Below are 13115 nucleotides of genomic sequence, written 5' to 3'. Positions count from 1 at the left end.
GCGGGCGTGGTTTCTGCTCCCGGCACAGTGACAGTAAGCCATGGTTCCCTGAGAGAGCTGTCCTCCTGACCTTCCTAGTGCAAAACCCTCCTCCGGACCCCAGGCGCCATCTGCAAGGGGACCCGGCTTTTCCCGTGGGCCCTGCTGCTCTCCCTCCCGATTCTCACGCGGCCCCTCCTCCCCGGCGCCCGGCTGGTCCTCCCCACGCGGCCCCCTCGTCCCTGGTGCCCGGCTGGTCCTCCCCACGTGGCCCCTCCTCCCCGGCGCCCGGCTGGTCCTCCCCACGCGGCCCCCTTGTCCCCGGCGCCCGGCTGGTCCTCCCCACGCGGCCCCCTCGTCCCCGGCGCCCGGCTGGTCCTCCCCACGCGGCCCCTCCTCCCCGGCGCCCGGCTGGTCCGTCGCCCCCTCCCCAGAGTGAAGAAAGTGTCTTCACGGTCTTCACCTTGGTCCCCAGCACTGCGGACCCACGGTTGCAGTGTGAAGTGCAGGTAAGGACCTTTACAGACCCTGATGGTGAGCGCGTGTGACGAACCCTTTCACCCCGCAGCACGTGAAAGCCGCAGAAGCCCGCACCGTCCACAGCGGGGACTGAGAACTGTAGATTCACAGGAGTTTACAGCTACCCCTTGCCAAGCACCACTTTGGGTGCTCCTCCCCCAGAAGAAAAGTTCCCGAGAGTTCCACTTTCGAAATGTCTGTGATTTTCCTACAAAATTCTAAACACTCTCTTCAAAGGGAAACACAGGATTGAATGTTCTGTGTCTTAAATTTCATATCAAACAGCAGTGAAGAATGAGTACGTGTATGCGTGTGTCACGGGCCACACGTAACCTCAGGACCCTTCGATCTGCAGGAAAACCACCTTCTCCCGGGCGAGGGACCGAGCAGAGGCCCCACGGAGGCCGAGCGGTGTCTGCGACCCTCACTGCCGTGTGCGGGCAGCGCGCTGGCACCTGGGAAGGAAGGATGGGCCGGGCTCTTACCTCCCAGTGGCTGAAGACCAGCTGCGGGCTGGCCAGCCCGCTCGTCCGCTTGCGGATCTCATCGGCAAAGCCGAAGCTCTCGGCGACAGGCAGCACGGCCTTGATGATGAACATGTCCGTCCCCTCTTTCATCTCTTCTTGAAGCACTCGACCTTCCCTCTTGGACAGGACTGCATAGACCCGACCTGCAAAACCAACACAGCTCTTACGGCCACTGGGTGGGGACACGCCTTGAGCCACGTGAAGACGGGATGGTCACGCACCCGGGAACAGTCCCCTGGTGAGGACCGGCGCGCCCGACAACCCTGGCTTACAGAAGCAGGAAAACCATTTTCTTTTGTATTTAAAAGTAACGCGATAAAAAATTAGACACAAAAGGTGCGATCCCCCCAAACCACACTGCCCGCAGAGCAAGGCTCCCGCCATAGCCTGAGAAGCAGGAGGCTTCTAAAAGGGTCTTCGATGCCATGTTCCCATGAGCAGTCAGGTCCTGGGGGCGAAGTCCAAGGAGATGAGTGTGCCTGGGCTTTGTAAGCACTGGAATATTTTAATAATTATGAGACATCACTGATTTGATGAGGAAGATGTGAGGCTACGTGGGCCTAGTAAGCGAGGGACCGGGGGACCGACACGGCGACATCTTTATGCTAGAAATGAAAACCACACACACAGATGTTTGGTCACGTTTTTAAAAAACTGCCAACACGTCAGTGGCGTAAGTACTTGATTCCTCTGAAAACTGTCTGGTGTCTGCTCCACCGTCCGTCAGTCACCTGCCCCCGCACGCAACAAACAGCCCCCATGCGCCCACCGCGCGAAGGCACCATGGGGAAAAGAATGGCGACTAAAAGGCTAATCGATGCAAAGTTTTGATCAGGGCTGGACTTGGACTACATGATACACACACAAACATCGGGGCCCAAATTCAAGGCCCTGTGTAACCCGGCAGCAACCCCCTACTTCAAGCTCTGGGGACCACAGACCCTACAGCTGCAGACCGTCCGCAAGGACCGCAGACCCCTGGCACACGCTCTGCGCACGCTTCTCTAACCTAGGGTGCTCCTCGTCCAATTCCACGGTCACGTCCTCTCCATCAGAGGAGACTCCCGTGGCCTAAGATCAAAACGGTCTCTTTGCCACGTGGGTTTGGCCGAACCTCGTCTGCTCTCATGGGTCTACATACTCCCGTCCATGTATTTTCTTCTCTAACAGCAGCCAGACTGGTCTGAGGACTCTACAATCCTTAGAGCTGGGAGTCTGGTGACTAAAGGTATGTTTTGTTGTGTTTTCCCCTGGAACTTAGGAAAGGGAGCCGCTGTTCACAGTGACGTTTTCTCTTACAGTAAACAAATAGGAAACAGTGAGGACTTCCAATCTGGGGATGATGGGAAGTACATTACAGCATAACAAGTTGATGGGATTTATGCAGAGGTTAAAATGAAAATTGTGAATACTAAATAGCCAAATGGAAGCAAGCTTATAAGATAATAAATGTAAACAGCAAAACATTCAGCTGCTTCCACCATAAGGCTACAGCTATGCAGAACGTGCTCTTACGGACAAAGACTGTAAAAGAGAATAGAAAATGACAGGCTGGTCTCCAAGGAGGAAGAGCCTTCTTTTAGGCTGTGGTTTCTGTTACTGGCGGAGGCCCTTGTGGTGTAACTTCAATTGAAACACACAGAGAAACTGGTGGGCACTTCCTATAAACCCGGTCACACTAACCTCTCTTCCTTTTGTTACAGAGCGACCAGGCTGCTAACTTGGGCACGTGCGGTCGCCAGGATGCAGGTGGGCTCTGACCAGGCGCGAACCGCAGGGCGCTGTGGACAGGGTGGGGAGCGTGGCTGGCTGCTCTTGGGCAGGCAGATCCAGCCACAAGTTTACGGGACACGCACGTCAGCAAGTTGCGCCCACCAGGCAGGATGCCCTAGGGCACGCATCCGTGCCCTGACTGCAGCTCTGTGTCCTCACGACGGCCCCCAGCAACCTATGGGCTCAGAAGGCAAGGTGAGCAGATCCAAAGTTGAGGGGAGGCTGGAGGCTAATGAATACGCTGTCAGCACCAGGATAACCAGGTAAGGGCCCCGGCGTAACAAGACTCGAGTCAGCGTGGGTAAGTACAAGGCTTCACAGGGGCTCCAATCGACTGTCCAGCGCTGGAGCGGTCCTGCGGACAGAGGTGCCTGTGAATCCGGCGCGGCGGGGTCCCTCTAAGCTCAGTGGCAGTCTGCAGCGCCGCGGCACAAAGGCGGCCAGTGTCACTCTCTGCTGCTCAGCTCAGAACCGTTCCACCCATCGAAGCCCGCTTCAGAGAACGATTACTTTCAAAAAGCCTACCTTGTTTTGAGCTTGCTAAAATCCCGATTTCTCCTAAGACTTTGCCGGGAGACCACATTCTTCACTGAACGCAGCCGTGTCATTTCACGTGGTGGGGCTCTGTCGCCCAAGTCCCCTCTGTGGGCAGGGGCCGTGCTTCGACCCGGTGTCGGCACATACGCGCGTCACTACGTTTTGTTGAAGTGAGTTAGGAAAGGCTGATGAAATGGAAAAGAACCCCAAGTCGTGAACAGAAGAGGCTTTAAGAGCAAAACACTGACACTTACGATGAATGTCTCTGACACCTCAATGCGTGTAAGCTCTCACGTGAGCACGAATCCCACGGGTGCCAACAAGAGGCAGAGACTCCAGCAACACGTGACGTCAGTGCCGGATGAAAACGAGGAGCCAAGAATGGAAGAAGCTAGAAGAAATATGAACGTGACAAAACCACGAAGCAACGCTAACGCCCACTGAAGTGAAGGGCACTTTCACGGGTGAAAAGTGAGAACAGAACCAGACCGTGGAGAAAGTAGAGTCTGTAGGTGAAGAGGGCCGTTCTCTTGGGGCCATTTCCCCTGATGAAGGGACATGGAAAGGACTGTCCTTCCACAGAATGTCCCACTCTGACCACCTACAGACGGAGGTCTTGCTTAAACATCTTGTGTAGAAGGAACTCAATCATTAAGAAAGACTAAGGACACTCGCTTTGCTACGTAACAAAGACCTGAATTTGTCTTCCAACATGTGCCAATTCTTGGAGAATTAAAGCATCCGTCAGCAAAGTCGGGCAGATGTAGGGCACGTGGGCAGGAAGCAGAGGCCTTAGGGTCACCAAGACCTCCTCGTTCCTTGTTCCGGATGAAGGTGGTGATTTAGAAAGAAAAAGAAAAGTACAGAAAGCAAGCTGGAGGCAATACTGACCTTGGGTGCAAGAAGGTGCCTACCGTTACCAAAGGACCCCTTGAAGCAACCAGAAAACGGGCTTACGAGGAGACCCTCAACTCTGAGCAGCAGGGCCTCCAACTAATCCTGGAGGGAACGACTCCAGACCAAATCGAAACACGGTGTCTGTTAGGTGGCGGCCGGCTGGCCCGGAGGGCCCAGGGCCACACGGTCCACACGCAGCGCCACCCTGCACTGTGGACGGCGACCTGACAAACACTAACTCTGCTCCTGAGAGCAAAGCGGGGGAGGTGCCCCTGCGGATGAGCAAGGTGTGCGCCTCCTCCACAGAGTGCAGGGACGCGGTCCGGCGGCCAGGTGGGCAGGCCAGCAGGTGAGAGGCCCCGGGGCTGCCTGGTCACCTGCAGGGTCCTGGCGATTTCCTAATGGAAACGGCAGAGCGGGCACAGGGCATGGACTCGACAGGGACGACTCAACAGCCTGCCTGCAGTTTCAGTTGGATAAATGCCCACAGCCGACCATGGCTTCCTGTGTTGTGTGCGAAAATCTGTCTGCTCAGAGAGCAAAGGACAGATGCCACTCCAAACAGACAACGTAGGAGAGATGGCAATTTGGGGAGGAACTGTGCGTTCCCGTTATTACCCCAGGAGTCCGGGAGAGGGAAGAATAGGCATAGATGCGCACGGACCCTCGACTTTGGGGTGGATCGCTGCACACACAGAGAGAGGAGAAACAAGTCCTAAGATGAATTCCTTGCAGGAGTAATAAGAGTGAGAAATACCACGAATGATCCCGACGACCCTCCTCTCCCCAAAACACGTCGAGGCAAGTGCTCAAGCGGAGGTGGCACGTGTCAGGGCCGGGACACCAGAGCACCCAGGCCGCCTGCACGGCCCCGGGTTCCAGCCCCACCTCTGCCTTCGTAAGTTAAGAAGGTTCTCGGCGAGAATGAAGAGTGACCAACAGAACGGTGTCGACTGGTGCCCCTGCGCTCGTCTGCGGTTCCACGAGCTGCTCGTCCGCTGCGCCCACACGAGGCTGCGACACACGGCCTGCGACACGCCCCCTGCAGACCCCGGGCTCGCACGGCACACAGGCCCCAGGCAGTCAGTCCTGCAGGGCCACACCCGTCACTGTTCCACCCCGCTGCTTCCAGAACGCTGCCGCTCGGCCCGTCTCGTAGGAACCTACCATGCACGCACGCCTCTGTTTCTTTTGGGAAAAGATACCCTAGCAATTTAGATACCTGTTTTTAGGAATTGATCAGCAAAAGAACCTTACTAAAAAGAATGTCAAATATGCGCACACTGACTCAAAGGACCTCAGAGGAGACCCACGAGCTCCACAGCACCGGCCCGGCCCACGGGAGAGCTGCCGCACGCCAGGCTCTGCTCAAAACCCCGGCCTTGTGTTCTCAGGTTAACCTTCACAGCCTCTGGTCAGCTCTTATCTTCCTTTTTCCAGGTGAGCAAAGTAAGTCTCTGTGAAGTAATATCCATCAAAAGTGAAAGCAGCTACTAAGTGCCAGGGCTGTGTGTCCCCAGGGATCCCAGAGATCTCCCGGAGATGAAAAATCGGGAGTAGGATCTGACGTAATGGGCAGTGGTGAATCAGGCCCCCGATGCTTGTCTTCTCCCGAGGGGACCCAGCACTTACAGACGGCCTGTTGTGTTAGGTGTGGAAGAATGTCACCTTACTCTCCGATGGTTTCTAGGGAGACTCTGGACCGACAGGGCTACTCACTCGAGAGAACCGTTGCACGTTACACCTCGCGCCTGGGACGGGCAGTACAGGAAGGAGCTTGGGCCGCAAACGAGAAGACCTTTGGTAATCACGTTCCCTCCCCCATCACCATTTCACTGTCTAAGGAGCCTGGCTTTGAGAGACCTGAGTGCTTTAGTGAACTACATGATGATGTAGCTTCTGCAAAACAAAAATTAAGTGCGTTTGAGTTTTCTGACCTCAGAGACCTCCCTGTCCTTACCCTCCTTCCTTACCAAGAACGTCGCCGGTGGCCATGATGTCACAGGTGTACATGGCGGCCATCAGGCGCTGCGGCTTCACCTGCAGAGCATAGCGACAAGCCTCTTTCATGGTGGCAATGAGCTGTCCAGAGAAGGGTCCGTAGCAGTCCATGAGTGAAGACTCTCCCTTCTGAGACGTCTTCTTCTCGGAGGGCTCAGAGCCGCCATCTTGTGGCCCTCCGTTTTCACCGCCGCCAAGACAGGCTTCTGCTTCCCCCTGTCCTTCCAGTGCCACATCCCTTTGCTCTTGATTGTGTTTATCACTTGCCCCTTGTTCCTCAAATTTACTCAGGTCCCATTTCTCCAGAACGAAACAGACGCCCATGAGAGGCTCCTCACACATGGGGCCAGAGAGGGTGGCAAGCTGGAAACCACTCACGATGCTGTTGCCCAAATCTCGGTATCTACTGGCCTCTTTGGAAGCTTTGACGGCTGGGCCTGTCCATACGGAGTTCTGAAAGTCTTCGCTTTTATTTACTAATATGTTGGGTCCACATTTTCTTGGGCCAAAGGACCAGATTTGGTCAACAACATTCCTCCATTTTCTCCCTGTTAGATGTTGCTCTAGTTTTCCTTTCAATTCGCAAATTTTCTCTTGGGTCTTCTGGTGGATCATCTGAGCATTTCTGCCGTCATTCAAAGAGGATGTCAACTGCTCCATAGAACGAATCAAATCACTATTTTCTTCCAGAATCTGTGTGACTTCTTCTGGAAGGGGCATGGCTCGAACACTGAGCACAGCAAGCTTATTGGGGGTTGTTATGGTGATAAGCCCATCAGAGTCAACTTGGATTCCTTCCGGGATTTTGCTCTGATCTTCTTTTGTTTGGTGGATAACTGCAACTTTTTGTTGTCTGCCTATTTCTTCATTGACCATGTCGACCTTTGGGGGTTTGGTAATTGTTTCCCTGAATGGAATAATTGGTTCAGATACGCTGATTTGAATCTTCGCAAACCTACAAATTCAAGAGAAACAACAAGGTTACAATAAAAATGGCATCAAAATTACCATCAGAAAGAAGGCATAATGAAGATTCTGCAGCAGCACAGAAACATAAAAATTATTTTACTAGGAAAGATCAGTACTTTGCATTCTATCAAAATTCAAACACCGCTTTCACTTCAGATTGAAAGGACCACCTCTAATGGGAACAGACCTTCAGGGAGTTCTGTGCATACATTAGAATTTCACTGCTTTGTTCACTCTCAAAATAAATAAACCATCTATTTAGATAAAATTATTTTGAATAAAAAATATTTCTGTAAGATTTGACATGAATTCTTTAAAAGACGATTTGCCAATTTAAAAAACCTGGAGACGATCGATGATTATAACTCTAAACAAGGAATCACAGAACTTGAGGACACTGAGTCATATCCTGATGATGGATCTGGCTTTGATAAAAAGGCTCACAGCAAGGCTAGCATGAGCCAGGAGTTTGCCTAGAGCAATACTTTCAACAAGAACTTTTTTTTTTTTATAGTTCATTGTCAAGTTGGTTTCCATAGAACACCCAGTGCTCATCCCAACAAGTGCCCTCCCCCATGCCCATAACCCTTCCCCTGTCTCCCACCGCCCCTCAGCCCTCAGTTTGTTCTCAGCATTCAAGAGTCTCTCCTGGTTTGCCTCCCTCCCTGTCCCCTACTATTTTCCTTCCCCTCCCCCATGGTCCTCTGTTAAGTTTCTCCTGTTCCACTTACACGTGCAACCCTATGGTGTCTGTCCTTCCTGCCTGACTTATTTCGCTCAGCATAACACTCTCAAGGTCCATCCATGTTGCTGCACGTGGCCAGATTTCACTCTTTATCATTGCCATGGAGTATTCCATTGTATAAATATACCACATCTTCTTGATCCATTCATCAGTTGATGGACACTTAGGCTCTTTCCATGTTTTGGCTATTGTGGAGAGTGCTGCTATGAACATTGGGGTACGTGTGCCCCTATGCATCAGCGCTCCTGTGTCCCTTGGGGATTCCTGGCAGTGCTATTGCTGGGTCATAGGGGAGTTCTATTGTTAAATTTTTGAGGAACCTCCACACTGTTTTCCAGAGGGGTTGCACCAGCTTACATTCCCACCAGCAGTGTAGGAGAGGGTGCCCGTTTCTCCACAGCCTCGCCAGCATCTAGAGTCTCCTGATTTGTTCATTTTAGGCACTCTGAACAGTGTGAGGTGGTATCTCAGTGTGGTTTTGATTTGTATTTCCCTGATGATGAGGGACGCTGAGCATTGTTTCATGTGTCTGTTGGCCATCTGGATGTCCTCTTTGGAGAAGTGTCTGTTCATGTCTTCTGCCCATTTCTTCACTGGATTATATGTTTTTCGGGTGTGGGGTTTGATGAGTTAGTTCCTTATAGATTTTGGATACTAGCCCTTTATCTGATATGTCATTTGCAACTATCTTTTCCCATTCCGTCAGTTGCCTATTAGTTTTATGGATTGTTTCCTTTGCCATGCAGAAGCTTTTTATCTTGATGAGGTCCCAGCAATTCATTTTTGCTCGATTCCCTTGCCTTTGGGGATGTGTCAAGTAAGAAATTGCTGCGGTTGAGGTCAAGGAGGTTGTTTCCTGCTTTCTCCTCTAGGGTTTTGATGGTTTCCTGTCTCACATTCAGGTCCTTTATCCATTTTGAGTTTATTTTTTCAACAAGAACTTTCTGCAGGATAGAAATGTTCCATATCTACATTGCGGTTACTGGGCAGCTGAAACGTGGCTAGTACAACCGAGGAAATGAAGTTTTCATTTTATTTAATTAAATTTAAGTAGCTACACATAGCTAAGGAGCATTTGATATGTGGCTGGTGTGACTGAGGAACCAAAGTTTTAATTTCACTTCACTTTAATTTTAAATGGCCATGTGTGGGCAGGGGCGACTGTATTGGCCTGCACAGTCTCGCACCTCAGTCCAATACCAAGTTCAGAAAGGCCCTTTTCCACATGCTGTCAAGTTTAGTTTAATGCCACATTCTCCTCCAAATGAGTTATAAGTTCACAGTGGGTGGATTCTGGGAAATTGGCATGGATGGATTCTGAAGACAGTGAAACCACCCGATCTTTCTTTATTTTGTGTCTCCTTCATTCCCGGGTGACACTAAGGGGCTGGCCTGTGCCGTTGGCAGTGTGGATGGATGTGTGTGTATTCACACGTGCACGTCACGTGAAATCTCAGGATCATGGAACAATGCTCTTCTCTGGGAAACATTACTCAGTAAGGGAACGAAATACTAAAAGTTTCTGAAAGGCCCGCATTTAATTCTAGATTTGTATCTGGTTTCTGTAGAACATTCTGAGGATCTGGGGCAGGTATCTGGCTTATTTTATTTTATTCTTTTTGATTAAATTTGAAAACTCAATAAATGGTTTTCTAAAAGTGGTATGTTACCAAAATAGGGAAAATAGAATCTAACTGATTTTAGAATATGGAGCCTGAATAGACCAGAATGTGTGGAAGAAAATAACGATGTGAAAAATAAATATTTCCAAGAAAGGTTTTGGTTTTGCCAGTGAGCGTGTTCACTTTCAAGGATTAGCTCATTTCAATGCTGCTTTGTTCAATGCCATTTCTGTTACAGAAAATATAGGACGGATGTCTTCCTGACATCATGTTAAAATATACTTTGTGAAATAAGTGATGAGGATTAAAAGTACACCTATCATGATGCACCGAGTAATATATGGAATAGTTGACTCACTATATTGTACACCTGAAACTAATATAACACCGTGTGTTAACACTGGAATTAAAATAAAAAAACTGAACAGAAAGAAGTACCACTTTGTTCAAGGTACTGTGCCCATTAGTAAAAATGATAGCTAAAGTCATCATCAACATGTATTTGCTGCTTACTATGTAAACCAGGACGTGACCTATACACTTTCATGTATTAAAGAAATGAAGTAAAATATATCTTCATCTTTGAGCCTGACAAAGACAGCATACACAAACCCGCAGTTCAATCTTCCCAAAGAATTCAGATATAAAATCTAAAATAACAAGAGGAAAAAAGATATATATGTACTTTTTATTTCTACTAATCACTATTATGTATGATCCAATGTACTGTTTTACACGTATTTTATCTTTAGTGGTTATATGAGTATCCTCATTGTCTAGAGAAGAAAACCAGATAAGAAAAATTAAGGGGCGTGTGGGTGGCTCAGTCGGTTAAGCGGCCTGCTTTAGCTCAGGTCATGATCTCATGGTTCATGAGTTCGAGCCCTGTGTGGGCTCTGTGCTGACAGCTCAGAGCCTGGAGCCTGCTTCAGAGTCTGTGTCTTCCTCTTTCTCTGCCCCACTCCCCCCCCCCCCACCACTTGCACTCTGTCTCTGTCTCTCAAAAAATGAAAACATTAAAAAAATTAAAAAAGAAAGAAAGAAAGAAAGAAAGATTAAGTCACTCTACTGAAGTTACAGAGCTAGGCAGTGGGGAAGCTAGGACTCAAAGTTAGGTCTGACCTCAGAATCCATTCTCTTCCCAGTTAACACTATGGTGAAAAATTAAACAGCACATTAAGGGAATATTTCACCACAACACAAAGTAGCTTTTATCATGGGGCATAAAAATTTATTTGTATTAGGAGATCTGTTAAAATAATACAGCACATTAAAAACGTCAAATAAAGTAATCAATCTACGTAACCATCTGTAAAAATGCTAAATTAGCATTCAATAAAATTTAATACCCATTCCCCATTTCAAAAAAATGAAAGCATTTAAAAATCTCAGACACAGGACAATATTTTTACAATTATCATTATTTAGAGAAAATATGGTCATCTTCTTAGAACATTCAAGAAAATCAACTGCACATCTACTGAAACTCCGACGGCGAATACATCTTTTCCTCGCACTATACGGCAGGAAGGGCTGTGAGTCTTACCAGCCCCTCGGTTTCTGAGCGTCCCGGAAGCCCCCTGCAGCAGTCCCCTCTAAGACTGTGGAGAAGCTCCACAGGCCCCGGAGGGCGGCGCGCACAGCCTGTCCCGCCCGCAGAGCACCGCGGGGCCAAAGGCTGTTCGAGTCCCGGCACTGCGGAGCCAGCCCTGCCCGCACGGGAACGCAGCGCTGACCACCCCCCCGGCAACTTCCTGCCGCTGCCCTGAGTCTTCAGCGTCTCCGACGTCCTGAGATCTGGCCGCGGAGAGCCCTGACGGCTTCTCAGGCCTGGACACGACAGGCTGTCCCCCGCCTCCCGCTCCTGCACGTGATGTCTTTCTGAAAACGTGTGTGAAAGTTGAAAAGGGAGCTCACGGATCAGAAGGCAGGTTCCGTCCTACGAGAGCTAGAAACCTCCAGAATTTCATGTATACGCTTAACGAAGGTGTAACTGTAAGATTTTATAGTCCTGTGGAACAGGTGACAACTGCCTACTGACCTGTGAGTGGCCACGAAGTGAACACCCACGGAAACCACCACTCGAGAGGCAGAGCCCTCAGGAGGCCCCGTCGTCCCTTCTCCCAGCCCCACGAGTACAACCACTATCCCGATTTTTACTCTAGTCCCTTCTTTAAAATTCTTAGCACCTAAACATGTAACCCCTATACTCTATAGTCCAGCCTGGTGTGCTTTTTATACTGTCTACGTACATAAACAGGAGCAAATCTTTCCGTTTTCCCCCAGCGGGGTCCTTCGCTCAGCATGACACTGTGACATACCCATCCACGTTCGAAGAGCCAGCTTGTTCACTGAGGTTCGCTTACAATTTCACGGTAAGAATTTATCGTAACTCATCTGTCCCCTGGACTGCTGCAGTTGTTTCCGGTTTGGGGTAGTAAAATGTCCGTTGTATCATGAATGTTCACGATGCGTATTTGCCAGGCTCAGACCAGAAGCCGTAAGAAGTAGCCACCTCCTCCCTTTGAAGGTAAGACCGAAGTGCATTCCAAAGTCATAGCAACTCCCAGGGTCACTGGTCATGGAGGCGGATTCCTACTGCCCACCTGGGGCACCATCCCATCCTGTCCTGCCAACTTCAACCCCTCCGGTGGGCATGCAGGTGTATCCCACTTCGGCTTTAACTTCCTTTCGGTAACTGATAGTTAAGCTGAATATCTTTCCACGCGTCCCCTGGTCTTTAGACTTCGGGGGTGTGAGGCAGCGGTTCAAGCCTCGTTCTGTGTGCAGGGGTTGCTGCCTCTCTCACTCGCTCGTCGGAATTCCTTACACGCTGGCGCTTACGGGGCTTGTCCCTACCTCACGTCTCGAAGATACTCGCCCACGTTACCTTCCAGTACTTTATGACTTTGCCTTTCACACTTCAACCCACAAGAGACCTGGAATGGGTTTCTGAGCGCAGGATGAGGCAGAGGTTTTCCCCGACGGGGGTCTGAGCGGCCAGCACCGTCTGCGGAGAGGCGGTGCCCCCGCTGTCGCTCGCCGCCCTCACTTCTGCGCGCACCGCCCTGGTCCGCCCGTCCGTCGGTCTGTCCTCATGTCATTCAGTGTAAGTGTAAACTGCTGTCAGGCATCCAGATAAGGATATTTTCTATAATGGTTTATATGGAGTAGTTTCAAATGTAAACTGATTTTTAAAAATATTTTAATGCTATGTTAAGAGCGTATTTCTAAGAAACTAATTCCTTTTATTATAAAGTAGCGTTTTCCTCCTGAGATTAAAAAGTACCCATAATGAAAACCAGAAGGTAAAAATGAAAACACTAGACAAAGAAACAAATAAGTAATCATTAATTAGAACTGATTTTAGGTTTATGGGAAAATATTGTTTGAAATACAACTCTAAGCGCCGAAAAGCATTTTTTAAAAGAGGAGTTAATGGCCTGAGAAATGTAAAGTTATTTAACATGGGTTGTAATTGGCAGCAGATTATAAAAAAGAGAAAATAATTTAGTTCAAAGACCCTAAAAACTAACACGACATTTC

The 13115-nt window shown here is 49.6% G+C and overlaps 1 protein-coding gene across 1 annotated transcript in view; it reads right to left on the bottom strand.

Annotated features, from left to right (window-relative positions):
* Positions 1–13115, bottom strand: part of EFL1 (elongation factor like GTPase 1) — a 101000-nt gene that overhangs the window by 5469 nt on the left and 82416 nt on the right. The window contains exons 18-19 of the mRNA XM_077774396.1: positions 6206–7188; positions 984–1168 (exon numbers count right to left, since the gene is read on the bottom strand). Of these exons, the coding sequence (XP_077630522.1) occupies positions 984–1168; positions 6206–7188 (1168 nt within the window). The remainder of the gene's footprint in view (positions 1–983; positions 1169–6205; positions 7189–13115) is intronic.

The sequence above is a fragment of the Crocuta crocuta genome, unplaced genomic scaffold (assembly GCF_008692635.1).
Source record: "Crocuta crocuta isolate KB4526 unplaced genomic scaffold, BGI_CrCroc_1.0 scaffold7, whole genome shotgun sequence".
Classification (NCBI taxonomy): Eukaryota; Metazoa; Chordata; class Mammalia; order Carnivora; family Hyaenidae; genus Crocuta; species Crocuta crocuta.
Note: the sequence above shows the minus strand (reverse complement) of the source record. Positions and strands in the feature narration are given on the sequence as shown.